The sequence below is a fragment of the Tamandua tetradactyla genome, chromosome 4 (genome assembly GCF_023851605.1).
Source record: "Tamandua tetradactyla isolate mTamTet1 chromosome 4, mTamTet1.pri, whole genome shotgun sequence".
NCBI classification, from domain to species: Eukaryota; Metazoa; Chordata; class Mammalia; order Pilosa; family Myrmecophagidae; genus Tamandua; species Tamandua tetradactyla.
The window spans coordinates 24,869,382-24,882,778 of record NC_135330.1 but is presented as its reverse complement, the minus strand read 5'-3'; the positions used below and the strand labels follow the sequence as shown (position 1 = coordinate 24,882,778).

The following is a 13,397-nucleotide window of genomic DNA, read 5'->3' as shown; positions in this document are numbered from 1 at the left end:
TGTTCGCTATGTGCCTTCTCACTTGAGAGAGAAACCCTGAACTCCATTGGGCTTCTTGAACCAAGGTATCTTTCCCTGGATGCCTTAGATTGGAATTTCTATAGACTTGTTTTAATTGGGATATCTTCTTGGCCTTAGAACTGTAAACTAGCAACTTATTAAATTCCCCTTTTTAAAAGCCATTCTGTTTTTGGTATATTGCATTCTGGCAGCTAGCAAACTAGAACAGGGTACATGTGTTTGTGTGTGTGTGAGAGAGAGAGCAAGATAGAGGGAGATCATATAGCTCATGGGAAAAACTAGAGCCATAATAGTTAAGTGGGCAAATGAGAAATCAGATTGTTCACAAAGTTGAACTTTAAATTACTAATAAGTATATTTTAGAGATTTTCAACCAACTCTAGAATTAAAAAATTAAGGACAAATAAAATCAACCTACAAAGCACCATATCTACCTATTAAATTGGGAAGTTCTTCAGCAGTGGTGAAAGTGCAATGAGGTGAGCTGTGGGGAACATCCATTGGCACTGCAGAAATCAACGTGGTATTAAAATTCTTAAGTTGGAATGTTTATAACCTTTATTGTTTCAGAATCTGGGACTCTTTTAGAAGGAAATAATCTAAAATATCATAAAAAATATTTTGGCACAAAAAGGTAAACTATAGTGGCTTTTAGTAAAAAATTAAAAATATCAAATGCTGTGGATACTCTTATTCATTCATTCATTATTTTCAAAATTTTCTACTCCTTGAAATATATCTGTAACCCCCAAATTTACATTTGCTTCACTTTTGTGGCCATTTGCAGACATATGCAGAGTGGTGAAAAATCACGTTTCCAGCTGAGGTTGAATAAAGGGATATTCTGTCTTATGGTTTCAACTCTCATACTGTAAACAAGGGACATTTTAGTGGTATATTTAGTGCCACCTTTTTCACATTTTTGTGCTTTTTCTTGATGATTTCTCTATTTAAAATGGCCCCCAAGCATAGTGCTAAAGCGCCGTCTAGTGTTCCTAAGCATAAGAAGGCTGTGATATGGCTTTTGGAGAAAATACCCATTAGACAAGTTATATTCAGACATGTGAAATGATGCTGTTGGTCCTGAGTTCAACGGTAATGAATCCATACCTTATTCAATGAGTTCCAACTACCTGTCACCCAATGCCATTTGCGATGAAACTTTCTTAAACTTACATTCAGAGACTTAAGTACTGCTCTGAAATGTTCTAAAGCCAATGATACTGTTTCTAGACAGGGTTAAATGGAGGCAGTCTTTAAAAGACTAATGAAATTAATAATTTCCTAGGAAAACATTGTATGCAAATTTAAGGCTGAAGCAAAAGATAGAAGGTATATTTAAACAAACTCACATTAAAAACATTATGTATTGGGTGCGCCACAGTGGCTCAACAGGCAGAGTTCTTGCCTGGCGTACCGGAGACCCGGGTTTGATTACCGGTACCTGCCCATTCAATAAAGCAAAAAACAACAACAAAAAAATGTTATGTATTTATGAGTTAACAAATATTGTGAACTGAGCCTGCAGTAACTAGCCTGGTATTTCCTCTATGGGCAGTGGTTCAGTGATAAGCCACAGAGAGAGCAGCCAGAAGCTTTGAACATCAACAGAACCCAGAAGAGAAGCAAGAGAAAAGGTGATGCCACACTGTGACTTGCCATGTGACAAACTAAGGACCAAGGATTGCCAGCAGCCTGCCCCAAATGCCACAGTCTTTGGGGAGAAAGCATCACCTTGATGGTGTCTTGATTTGGACTTCTATCTTGGCCTCAAAACCATGAACTAATAAATTACCATTGTTTAAGCCAAACTATGACCTGGTATTTGCTTGAGCAGCTTAAGAAATTAAAACAAGAGCTATGCCAAACTCCAATAGCTACAAGCACTAAATTTATGATGTGAGAGGCAATTAGGTTTCATTAAATATTATGTCACATTAATGTTAATATAAATTGTATGTAGTTGTAAGTTGCTGTGGAAAGTACCATTTCATCAGAGCTCTTATTTCTTAAGGTTTATAAATACCTAAAGGAAAAAATACAATAAAAATAATGACATACATTAAAAATAATGAAAGATCCAAAGGGATTAAGCACATTTGAAAAACAGTTATGATTAGTTACTGCAATATTCACTTAAATTGATTCACATATCCTTCAGAAAGCTTTAGAAATAGTAGAGTGTACAGGCATATATTTTATAGTTAACTGTTTTTCTGAATATATTTGAAATCATCTCAAATTTTTTAAAATATTGGGCATCACACCTGAGTTCAATAATTGTGCATTGTAATATTTTATGGAAAAATTGGACTTGACTTAGATAATTTCAAGTTAAAGTGTATTTTCTGCATACCTTTTGCAAGAAAGGGACTTCCTCAATTTTCTGGACACAGTACCACATTTTCATTTTACCCAGTTATTTGGCTACATCCTCTTTTTTTTTTTTTTTAAGGCAGTTGAAGTACCATTTTGATCATAAATGTTACCTACCATATTTAGTAAGTTGAATTATCCCAGGATATACATTAACAAGCGAGCAGAGATATATGAACGGGTACTATAAAAATAATTAGTGTTTGTGGCAAATCCACACCCCCTAGGACATCTCCTATAATTCAGATCTAACTCTACACCTAACTTCATGTCTGTCATTCTCTTAACTTGTGGTAAGAACCAATGTTCAGAGAGGGAGGAAAGAGGCTGGAGAGCTGATTTATTTTTGGATAAAGAAAAGGAATGAAAACCCTGTTGTTCACAGTCTCCTAATAATACTCACTTCAGTGAAGAAAATTGTTATGACGACACTGTCCTCTGACCTTCTGGGACCTTCAACTGAGAGTTTGTAGAGATAATGCAAGGTTTCTGGAAACTGCGGAAACTTAAATTCACTGAGAGTTCTGTATGGGAGAGTAAAGTGCTGAATTAGCAAAGAAGAAAAATGGTTCTGCATTAGCAAATACTAATTGTGATAAAGAGAGAGTTCTTATCCTTATATTTCACAAAACCACCTAGATACAGAAAAAGATAATCCCCTAGTCCAGGGTAGACTGCATCCTCACTACGAATCCTACATTGACTCTGGGGTATTATATGTATTTGCATCCTTGACATTATCCATTTTCTTAATATCATGTTTCTTTCTTTTCTCCTTTGCCACAGAACAGAACATCAATTCCTGCCCAAAGGAAAGGAAAAGAAATATCTTGTGTTTCATCTGAGGTGGCTGTGTAGGTCACCTTTGTGGTTTTGGACCAAGTCCTTCCTTTGAGTGATAGAACGAAGAACAGTTAGCACCGTGGGGCTACCCTGGGTTACTCAGGAGAGGAGGTGGTGAGCCCTTCTTCATTCAGCCATTCCCCATATGCCTTTTGGACAGTGAATGACCAGCCTCACAATTATCCTGACACTCTGGCCACTTGACTCAGATTGGTAAGGACAGGATTGGGAAGGATGATAGGGCAGGGATTTCATTTCAAGGTTCTCGGTTGGTATTCTGAAACAGTGCTTATGAAACTATGTGCATTCAAATCACCTGAGGCTCTTCCTGAAATGCAGATTCTGACTCTCGTTTGGGGATGGGGCCTTAGATTCTGTATTTTTATAAAGTTCCCAGATGATGCTGTGGCTGCTGATCTGTGGACCACACATTGAGAAAGAAGGTCCAAAGTGACCAAGGAGAGAGTGGCTCTTAACTTGGGACCATTTGCAGGGGGCAGGCATGCTATACAAAGAGATATGTTCCCAGAATGCATAAGATGATATTTTAAGAGCACCGTGAATACAGAGACACCATAGACTCTCATTTCTGGGTCATTCACAACTTCAAATATTCTGTCATGATCTTGTCAAAATCATGTATTTTGAGTCTGAAAATCTGAACCTATAAGAAGAGCTTGCAATTCCGAAAGGGCTAACTACAGATGCCTCCATTCTAATACAAGAAAACCAAAAGTCCTCTTCCATTATACCTTCCCAAATTTATTTCTCATTAAGCTCAGGTTTTGCCAGACCTCTTTAAAGTAGGAGCACATCTGTAATTGTGTGATGCCTGAAGAACAGGAATCACCTAACATTAGAGAAATAAAAAGGCAGACTTACCTCTTGTCTTTTATATCTGAAAGAGAAATCTATTCTGTGGAGGGAGGGGAGTGGGTTATTTGTCTCATTAGGTCAGAGGGTAAGGAAACAGAAAAATATACCAAAGACAAGAACTCTGAAAATAATTGGAGAGAGAGAAATCAAACAGCAACTCAGTTCATTAAGGGAGATTTTGTAATTGGAGTAGATGCTCCTCGTGCTCCCAGATGGCTTAATTGAAAGGAGTTGCAAAAGGTGGAATGAAGACTGAAAACCCTGCACAGAACCCGCTGTGCTTACTTTGCAATAATATAGACCCCATGATGGTGAAATAGCACAGCAAACTCATTCCAGTAATTCTTTCTTTGAAGAGCATAATCCACCTGTTGCAGTCCAGAACATTTCAGCAGGATTCTCAGGGCATCCCGGGAAAATCTAAGACCCCAAAGAATAGAAAAATCATTACCTATGGTGATCCTCACATTACTATGTACACGTGACCTGCCTTTTCATCTGCTCTGGGCCAGAAGGCAGGTTTTGGGAAAGGGGATGCAGTTTTGGTTTCAGAAGAAGATGACTGGTAAATGTTCTTCTTCTCCCCTGATTGACACAGGATGGGAGGATGTAAGGGGATAAATTGTAATTGCAAAATGTAAAATCTGGAGTTAATAGAACAGTGTATTAGAAGGAGATGTTCAACAATGGCATGACTTGCCAGGAGTGTTTGTTGATTTTTTTCTTTGGATGTCTTAAATTAAATAGGATATATTCTCATCTGCTTGGGATGATTTGGAGTATATCTGTTTAGAGGTCGTTGAATGGATTAAATGGTCTTACTGGGACTGATTGTGTTTTGGAGTTCTGCCTGGTTTAGAAGCCCACACCAAACAAGAGCAAATAGCAGACAATTGGGTTCAGATGTCACTACAGAATGGAGAAACATACTGTATTCATTTCAGCAAAGGGAAAGAACCAAACCTGCCAGACCCTTTTCACCCTAATATGGACAGAGTGACTGTACGCTGTCATAAACCAATACATCACATCATCAAACACAACTTTACAGTTCACAAAGCACATTCATGCACATTATTTCATCTGACGTAGGATGATTCTGAAAGGTTACTATCAGAGAAAATTAGTGGAGCTGGAAGGTGTCAGACTTTGGAATGTGGATTTAATGCTCCTCTCTGCTCTCTCTTCCCTTAATGGCCTCGATGGCCTCTCATTGATCTAATAGTGAGTGGGGCAGCAATAAATAGTGTTCTGTAGCAGTGTTTCTTTATACGTTGCACACACACTCACTGAAGATCCTAGCTAACTTCTAGGTGTTCTGTAGAGTTACTGTCTCAAAGGCCTTCTGCCCTTGAGAGAAAGTGGTGATAAATCAATGCACTGCACATGGGTATTATAAAGAGTTTCCACATGAACCCAAGGGAGAGGAAAGAGTTGACAGCTGGAAGCTTATTTCTTTCTTATTCAATCTGAAGTAACTTCTACTATCTCACAAAGGCCAATCCTTTGCAGTCAGCTTCGGGTCATTGGCATAAAAGAGTTGAAGCATGAGCGCCACCAAGAGCTGGGGAAAAAGCTGGGCCACAGCTTTTTTGTAAGAACCAACAGGCAGCAATGTGCACAGGGCCTGGGATGCCTATAAGGGAAAGAAAAATGAGTTAAGAGTGTAACCCTGAAATTCTCTAGTCTCATCTCCCTTTATACCCAGTCAGCCAAAGAAAGGGGAAAAAGAGAGCTCTTCCCCCACCTCCTTGAAGGAAGCCTGAAGCATAAAACTGAAAGCATGTATGTGCACTCTATCATTCATTCAATAGTATTTTTTAACTCAATTATGAGCCAGGAACCATGTCAAGCCTTCTATACCAAAGAACTTCCAAAGACTATAAGCAGCAAACCAGAAGGAAGCAAGCTGCAAATGCTGCCAGCTTCCCCCCAGAGACATACATCCCAAGGTCTACTTCATATGCAACCATGAGGAATAATCCTGCTAATAACCCAGGTTATCCCTCTCTTGAAGACAATATGGGAGACTGAGGTACTTCAGGGGCAGAAGGACAGGTCACTAAAAGATCGTTTGGTCCTCTAAGCAAAGCAATACCCACCACATCTGAAATAGACACCTCACATTTGGTGATGCACTGTTGATTTTTTTTTTTTATTGTCTCTACAAGAGCTAAATTTACTCCCAGGAATAAGTGAATTTGGTCCTTGGGTGACATACTATGATGGATATGAACAAGATTAGATGTTTACATGGCTACACATTCTATATGATCTAGCCTGTGGTACCTGTCTGATAATCATCCCCATTGTTTTTGCCTTTGCCTAATTCACACCAGATTCTCTGGTCTCCTGGCATCCACTGACATGCCAGTTAAACTCGCACTCACTACATGGCTTTCACCCTTATCTCTGTCCAGAACTCTATCTCCCTGATAGATACACTTTCCCTGTGACTCTCTTCCCCCCACACTGCTTTAAATTTCTTCTAAGCTTTCCAGCATCTGACATGTTACCCACTTATTTGTTCATTGTGTTTCTCGCTAGACATGATCTGGGCCTCCCATAGCAGGCACTCAGTAAACATGTGTTGGATGAATGAATGAATGCAAGCAGGACTGGAGTAAGGAAATATGAATAAGTCTGTAGACAGAAAAGGATTAGCATGATGAGAAAACAATACTGAGAAGAACAAACACTTATTGCATTATTTACCGCCACTGGCATCATATTAGTAGCATCGATAGAGAAATGTCTTCTTTCCATTAGGATCTCCTGCATTTCCCCAGGCTTTCCTCTCAGTATCAACAAGATTGTCTTTAGCACGTGAGGGGCCACGCTTGCTTCAGAACCCGCTGCCTGCCACATCAGTATCAGCGTGCTGCAACCCCGCCGATAATGAGAAATAATGAGAAAGTTCTTCATTTCCCACTCAATACAGTGACATGAATCAAGAAGATTCTTGGTTATACATATCCAATATTTTATAAGGCAAAGACTGTGCAGAAAACTCCAAAACAAATTGATATTCCTTTTCTGGATGGTCTCATTAGTCTCTTGTCCTTGAACTCAGAGGAATAATTTAAACAAGATCTTAAGGAAAATAGTCTGAAAGTTCATTTCCTACTGCTATGTAAATATCCATCCAACTCAAAGTCGAGAATTGATTTGACTATTGTACCCCATATCTACTCTACTCTACTCCTCACATCATGTGAACTTGTCTGTCCAGGGATTATAAGGGTATTTAAAAACTGATATGGAAATAAAAATTAAGATGTCGATATGTAAATAAAAACCTAAAGAACATTAGAAACATTCCTTTTCTGTTTTCTAAATAAACTAAATTATATGTGTATATTTATATATGCATGTGTATGTGTATATATATATGTGTGTGTGTATGTAAGAGTTGCTGTATGGAGTAATGCTACTTTCAAAGTTGCAGATCTCTAACTTTGAGTCTCAGGTATCAAATAAATACCCTAAGTTTCAGGGAATGACCAGGTTACATACAAAGAGCTTAGCATCTCAGAATTGAGAAATAACAGTTACAATTCAGGAATAGGTGTGACTGCTGTAAGAGCTGACAGTTTAGGAACCTTTACATTTGGCCTTCACCTAATAACCTATGCTCTTGAATTCAATTTTCAGAGTTCACATATCAGAGTTGGTCCATATTAATGAGGCATTATAATATTTGTCTTTTTGTTTTCACCTTATTTCATTCCACATGCTATCCTCAAGTTTCATTCACCTACTTGCATGCCTCACAACTTCATTCCTTCTTGCTGCTGCTCAAAAGTCCATTGTATGCATAACCAGAGTCCCCTTCCATTCCTCAGCTTATGTACCCTTGGACCACCTCCACCCATTGCAAATCACAAATACTGCTGCCATAAACACCAGAGTGCAAATCTCCATTCCTACCCCAGTTCTCAGTTCTTCCAAGGATACACCTAGCTATGGATTGCAGGATGATATGGCAACCCCACCCCTAGCCTTCTATGGAACCACCACACTGCCCTCCAAGGGACTGCACCTGTCAGTTTTCCTACCAACAGTGAATAGGTACATGTCTTCCTCCACACTTTTTTCTGGCACTTGTTTCTTTCTGTTCATTTTTAAACAGTTTTATTCACATATCATACAATATAATCTAAAGGTATAGACATCCCTTCACCACCATAATCTATCTGAAGACATTTCCTTTTCTTCCACAGAAAATCCTTACCCCTTCTCCATGCTCCCCACCTGCTGGCATTTAGTTTTGGCATAACGCCTTTGTTACATTCAGTGGAAGCATCTTACAATGTTACTGTGGACTATAGACCCTAGTTGGCATTGATTGTATTCTTCCCTACCATCCGCTTTCAATCCCCTGCAATGTTAGCTTTCATTTGTTCTGCCTCATGCAAATACACTTTTTTATTCATACCTGTAAAGACCATCATCTTCCACTCTAACATTCCTAAATTATGCTGTTTCAGTCTTTATCCTCTATCTTTTCTTCTGGTTTCTTAAGTGCCCCCAGTCCTCCCTCAACCATACTCACATTCAGCCTCATTCAGTGTACTTATACTATTGTGCTACAATCAGGTAGTACTGTGATGTTCATTTCTGAATTTTTACAATCAGTCCTGTTGCACAATCTGTATCCCTTCAGTACCAATTGTCCAATCTCTACCTTATTTCTATCTCCTGATGACCTGTGTTCTTAACTTCAATCCTCAAAGTTCACTCATTAATGTTAGTTCATATTAAGGAGACCATACAATATTTGTCCTTTGTTTCTGGCTAATTTCACTCAGCATAATGTCTAAGGTTCATCCACATTATTACATGCTTCATGACTTTATTCTGTTTTACAGCTGCATAATATTCCACAGTATGTATCTACCACAGCTCATTTGGCTATTCATCCTTTGATGGACATTTGGGTTGTTTCCGTCTCTTGGCATCATAAATAATACTGCTATAAACATCAGTGTGCATATGTCTGATTGTGTCCTTGCCCTCAGGCCCTCTGATTATATATCCAGTAATGGGATCGCTGGATCATATGGCAATTCTATACTTAGCTTCCTGAGGAATTGCCAAATTCAAAGCTGATGAATCATTTTACACTCTCACTAACAGTGGATAAGTACGCCTCTTTCTCCACATCCTTTTCAGTACTTGTCGTTTTCTGTTTTTTTTTTTTTTTTTGTAATGGCCACTCTAATGGGTGTCAGATGATGTCTCATAGTGGTTTTGATTTGCATTTCCCTAATAGCCAGTGAAGTTGAACATATTTACATTTGTCTTTTAGCCACTTGTACTTCCTCTTCTGAGACGTGTCTGTTCATGTCTTTTGTCTATTTTTAAAATGGATTGTTTGTCTTTTGTTGTTGAGTTGGAGAATCTCTTCATATATTCTGGAACTAAACCCTTATCTGATATGTGGTTTCCAAATATTTTCCCCATTTTTACTTTCTTGACAAAGTTTTTTGAATCTCAGAAGTGTTTAATTTTGAGTAGTTCTCACTTCCTTATTTCTTTTTTCAATGCTCGTGCCTTGGGTATAAGGCCTAGGAAACCACCTCCTATTTTAAGATGTAGAAATATTTCAAGATGTAGATAAATGTAGATATTTCTCTACATTTTCTTCTAAAAATTTTATGGCCTTAGCTCTAACGTCTAAGTCTTTGATCCATTGTGAGATATGAATCCTCTTTCATTTTTTAATATATGGATATCTAGTTCTCCAAATACCATTTATTGAAGAGGTTGCTCTGTCCCAGGTGGATTGGCTTGACTGCCTTATGAACATCAGTTGTCCATAGATTGGACAATTGAACACAATTAGATTCTAATGATCAGTATATGTATCTTTATGTCCATAGATTGGACAATTGAACACAATTAGATTCTAATGATCAGTATATGTATCTTTATGTCAGTATCGTGCTGTTTTGACCACTTTAGCTTCATAATGTGCTTTAAAGTCAGATAGTGTGAGAGTCCCACTTCATTTTTCTTTCTCATGATATTTTTAGCTATTCAGGGTACACTTACGTTCCAAATAAATTTAATTACTGGTTTTTCTATTTCTGCAAAAGTTGTTGGGATTTTAATTGATACTGTATTGAATCTCTGCTAGAATTTACGTCTTAACCATATTTAGTCTTCCAATCCATGAGCACAGTATGCCCTTCCATTTATTTAGGTCTTCCATGATTTCTTTCAGCAATTTCTTATAGTTTTCTCTCTAATGGTCTTTTGTATACTTAGTTAAATTTATTCCTAAGTATTTGTTCTTTTGGAATTTTTTAGAAAAAATTCCACCTCAGATTGCTCATCATAAGTGTCTAGAAAAACTACTGATTTTGGGGTGTTGATATTGTACCCTGACACTTTGCTATATTCATTTATTAGGTTTAGTAGCTTTGCTATAGATTTTTCTGGATTTTTGACATATAGTATCATATCATCTGCAAACTGTGAGAGTTTTACTTCTTCCTTTCCAATTTGGGTTCTTTTATTTCTTTTTTTATTGTCTAATTGTTCTGTGTATAACTTCTAGCACAATGATGAATAACAATGGTGACAGTAGATATCCTGTCTTTTTCCTGATCTTAAAGTGAAAGCTTTCAGGTTTTCCCCCATTTAAGATGATGTTAGCTACAGGTTTTTCATATAATCCCTTTATTATGCTGAGGAAGTTTCATTCTATTCCAAACCTTTGAAGTTTTTTCATCAAGAAAGAATGTTGAATTTTGTCAAATGCCTTTTCTGCCTCAATCGAGATGATCATGTGGATTTTCTGCTTTGATGTGTTGATATAGTGTATTAGATTAATTGATTTTCTTATATTGAACCCACCTTGCATACCTGGAATAAATACCACTTGCTCATGGTGTATAATTCTTTTAATGTGCTGCTGAATTTAATTTTCAAGCATTTTGTTGAGGATTTTTGCATCTATATTCATTAGAAAGATTGGACTGTAATTTTTCTTTTCTTATAGTATCTTTGTCTGGCTTTGGTATTAGGGTGATGTTGGCTTCATAGAATGAGTTAGATAGCTTTCCCTCCTCTTCAATTTGTTTTTAAAGAGTTTGAGCAGGATTGGTACTAATTCTTACTTGAATGCTTGGTAGAATTCATATGTGAAGCCATTTGGTCCTAAACTTCTTTTCTGGGATCTTCTTGATGAATCAATCTCATTACTTGTGATCGGTTTGTTGAGGTTATCTATTTCTTCTCAGCTAAATGTGGGTTGTTCATGTCTTTCTAGGAAGTTGGCCATTTCATCTACTTTGTCTAGTTTATTAGCACATAGTTGCTCATAGTATCCTCTCATTACCTCCTTTATTTCTGTGGGGTCAATAGTTATGTCTCCTATTCCATTTCTGATTTTATTTATTTGCATCTTCTCTCTCTCTCTCTCTCTGTCAACATAGCTAAAGGTCCACCAATTTTATTGATTTTCTTAAAGAACCAACTTCTGGTTTTGTTGATTTCCAACCTTTCACTTTCAATCAATTAAGATATTGTTTTCATATTCTTGATTTCATTTATTTCTGCCCCAATCTTTGTTATTCTTTCTTTTTGCTTGCTTTAGAGTTAATTTGCTGTTCTTTTTCTAGTTCTTCCAAGTGAACAGTTAATTCCTCGATTTTTTCTCTTTCTCTTTGTTTAATATAGACATTTAGGGCAATGAATTTTCCTCTCAGCACCACCTTTCCTGCATCCCGTAAGTTCTGTCATGCTGTATATTCACTTTCATTTACCACAAGATATTTACTGATTTCTCTTGTGATTTCATCCTTTACCCACTGGTTGTTTAAGATTATGTTTTTTTAGCCTCCCATATATTTGTGAATTTTCCTGCCTTCCACCTATTATTGATTTCGAACTTCATTCCATTATGATTCAAAAAAAGTGTTTTGTGTAATTTCATTCTTTTTTAATTTATTAAGACTTGCTTTATTACTCAACATGTGGTCTATCCTGATGAATGATCAATGAGCACTTGAAAAAAAAATGTGTATCCTGCTTTTGTGGGGTGTAAGGTCTGAAAATACCTGTTAAATCTTGTACATTTATCATATTATTCAATATCTCTGTTTCCTTATTCATCTTCTGACTAGATGTTCTACCCATTGATGAGAATGGTGTATCAAAGTCTCCAACTATTATTTTAGGGTTGTCTGCTTCTCTCTTCAGTGATGTTCATGTGTGTCCCATGTATTTTGGGGCACTCTGGCTCAGTGCATAAATATCTATGATTGTATGTCTTCTTAATGAATTGTTCCTTTTATTACTATAGAGTGTTCTTCTTTGCTCATTTCTGATTGTTGTTTGTGTGAAATATCTTTATCCAACCTTTCATTTTCAATCTATTTTTGCCCTTGGTTCTAAAGTGAGTCTCTTGTAAACAATATATAGTTGGCTCCTGTTTTTAAATCCATTTTGCTAGTTTATATCTTTTGATGGGGGAATGTTTTAATTTGTTAATGCTGCAAGAAATGCAATATACCAAGAATGAGTTAGCTTTTTTTAATGATCATTCCATTCTACATATATAATCAGTAATTTGTATCATCACATAGTTGCATATTCATCATCATGATCATTTCTTAGAATATTTGCATCAATTCAGAAAAAGAAATAAAAAGACAACAGAAAAAAATTCATACATATCATACCCCTTACCCCTCCTTTTCATTGATCACTAGCATTTCAATCTAAATTTATTTTGACATTTGTTCCTCCTATTATTTATTTTTATTCCAATTGTTTACTCTTCTGTGGATAAGGTAGATAAAAAGAGCATCAGACACAAGGTTTTCACAATCACAAAGTCATATTCTGAAAGCTGTATCAGTATACAATCATCTTCAAGAAACGTGGTTACTGGAATACAGCTCTACATTTTCAGGTAGTTCCCTCCAGCCTCTCCATTACATCTTGACTAACAAGGTGATATCTATTTAGTGTGTAAGAATAATCAGCAGGATAACCTCTCGACTCTGTTTGGAATCACTCAGCCATTGACACTTTATTTTGTCTCATTTCACTCTTCCCCCTTTTGGTTGAGAAGGTTTTCTCGATCCCTTGATGCAGAGTCAGCTCATTCTAGAATTTCTGTCCCACATTGCCAGGAAGGTCCACAACCCTGGAAGTCATGTCCCATGTAGACAGGGGTAGAGCAGTGAGCTTGCTTGTTGTGTTGACTGGAGAGAGAGGCCACATCTGAGCAACAAAAGAGGTTCTGTTGGGGGTGACTCTTAGGC

At 37.1% G+C, this 13,397-nt stretch overlaps 1 protein-coding gene across 10 annotated transcripts in view; it reads right to left on the bottom strand.

Moving 5' to 3' along the window:
• Positions 1 to 13,397, bottom strand: part of MROH9 (maestro heat like repeat family member 9) — a 114,629-nt gene that overhangs the window by 41,363 nt on the left and 59,869 nt on the right. For all 10 annotated transcript variants that reach the window (XR_013173448.1, XR_013173447.1, XM_077155749.1 and 7 more), the window contains 4 exons: positions 6,832 to 6,997; positions 5,610 to 5,752; positions 4,402 to 4,536; positions 2,801 to 2,921 (listed from right to left, as the gene is read on the bottom strand). Coding sequence is in view for 8 of the 10 variants with exons in the window: in XM_077155749.1 (XP_077011864.1) it covers positions 2,801 to 2,921; positions 4,402 to 4,536; positions 5,610 to 5,752; positions 6,832 to 6,997 (565 nt within the window). In the remaining 2 variants the exon portion in view is untranslated. The remainder of the gene's footprint in view (positions 1 to 2,800; positions 2,922 to 4,401; positions 4,537 to 5,609; positions 5,753 to 6,831; positions 6,998 to 13,397) is intronic.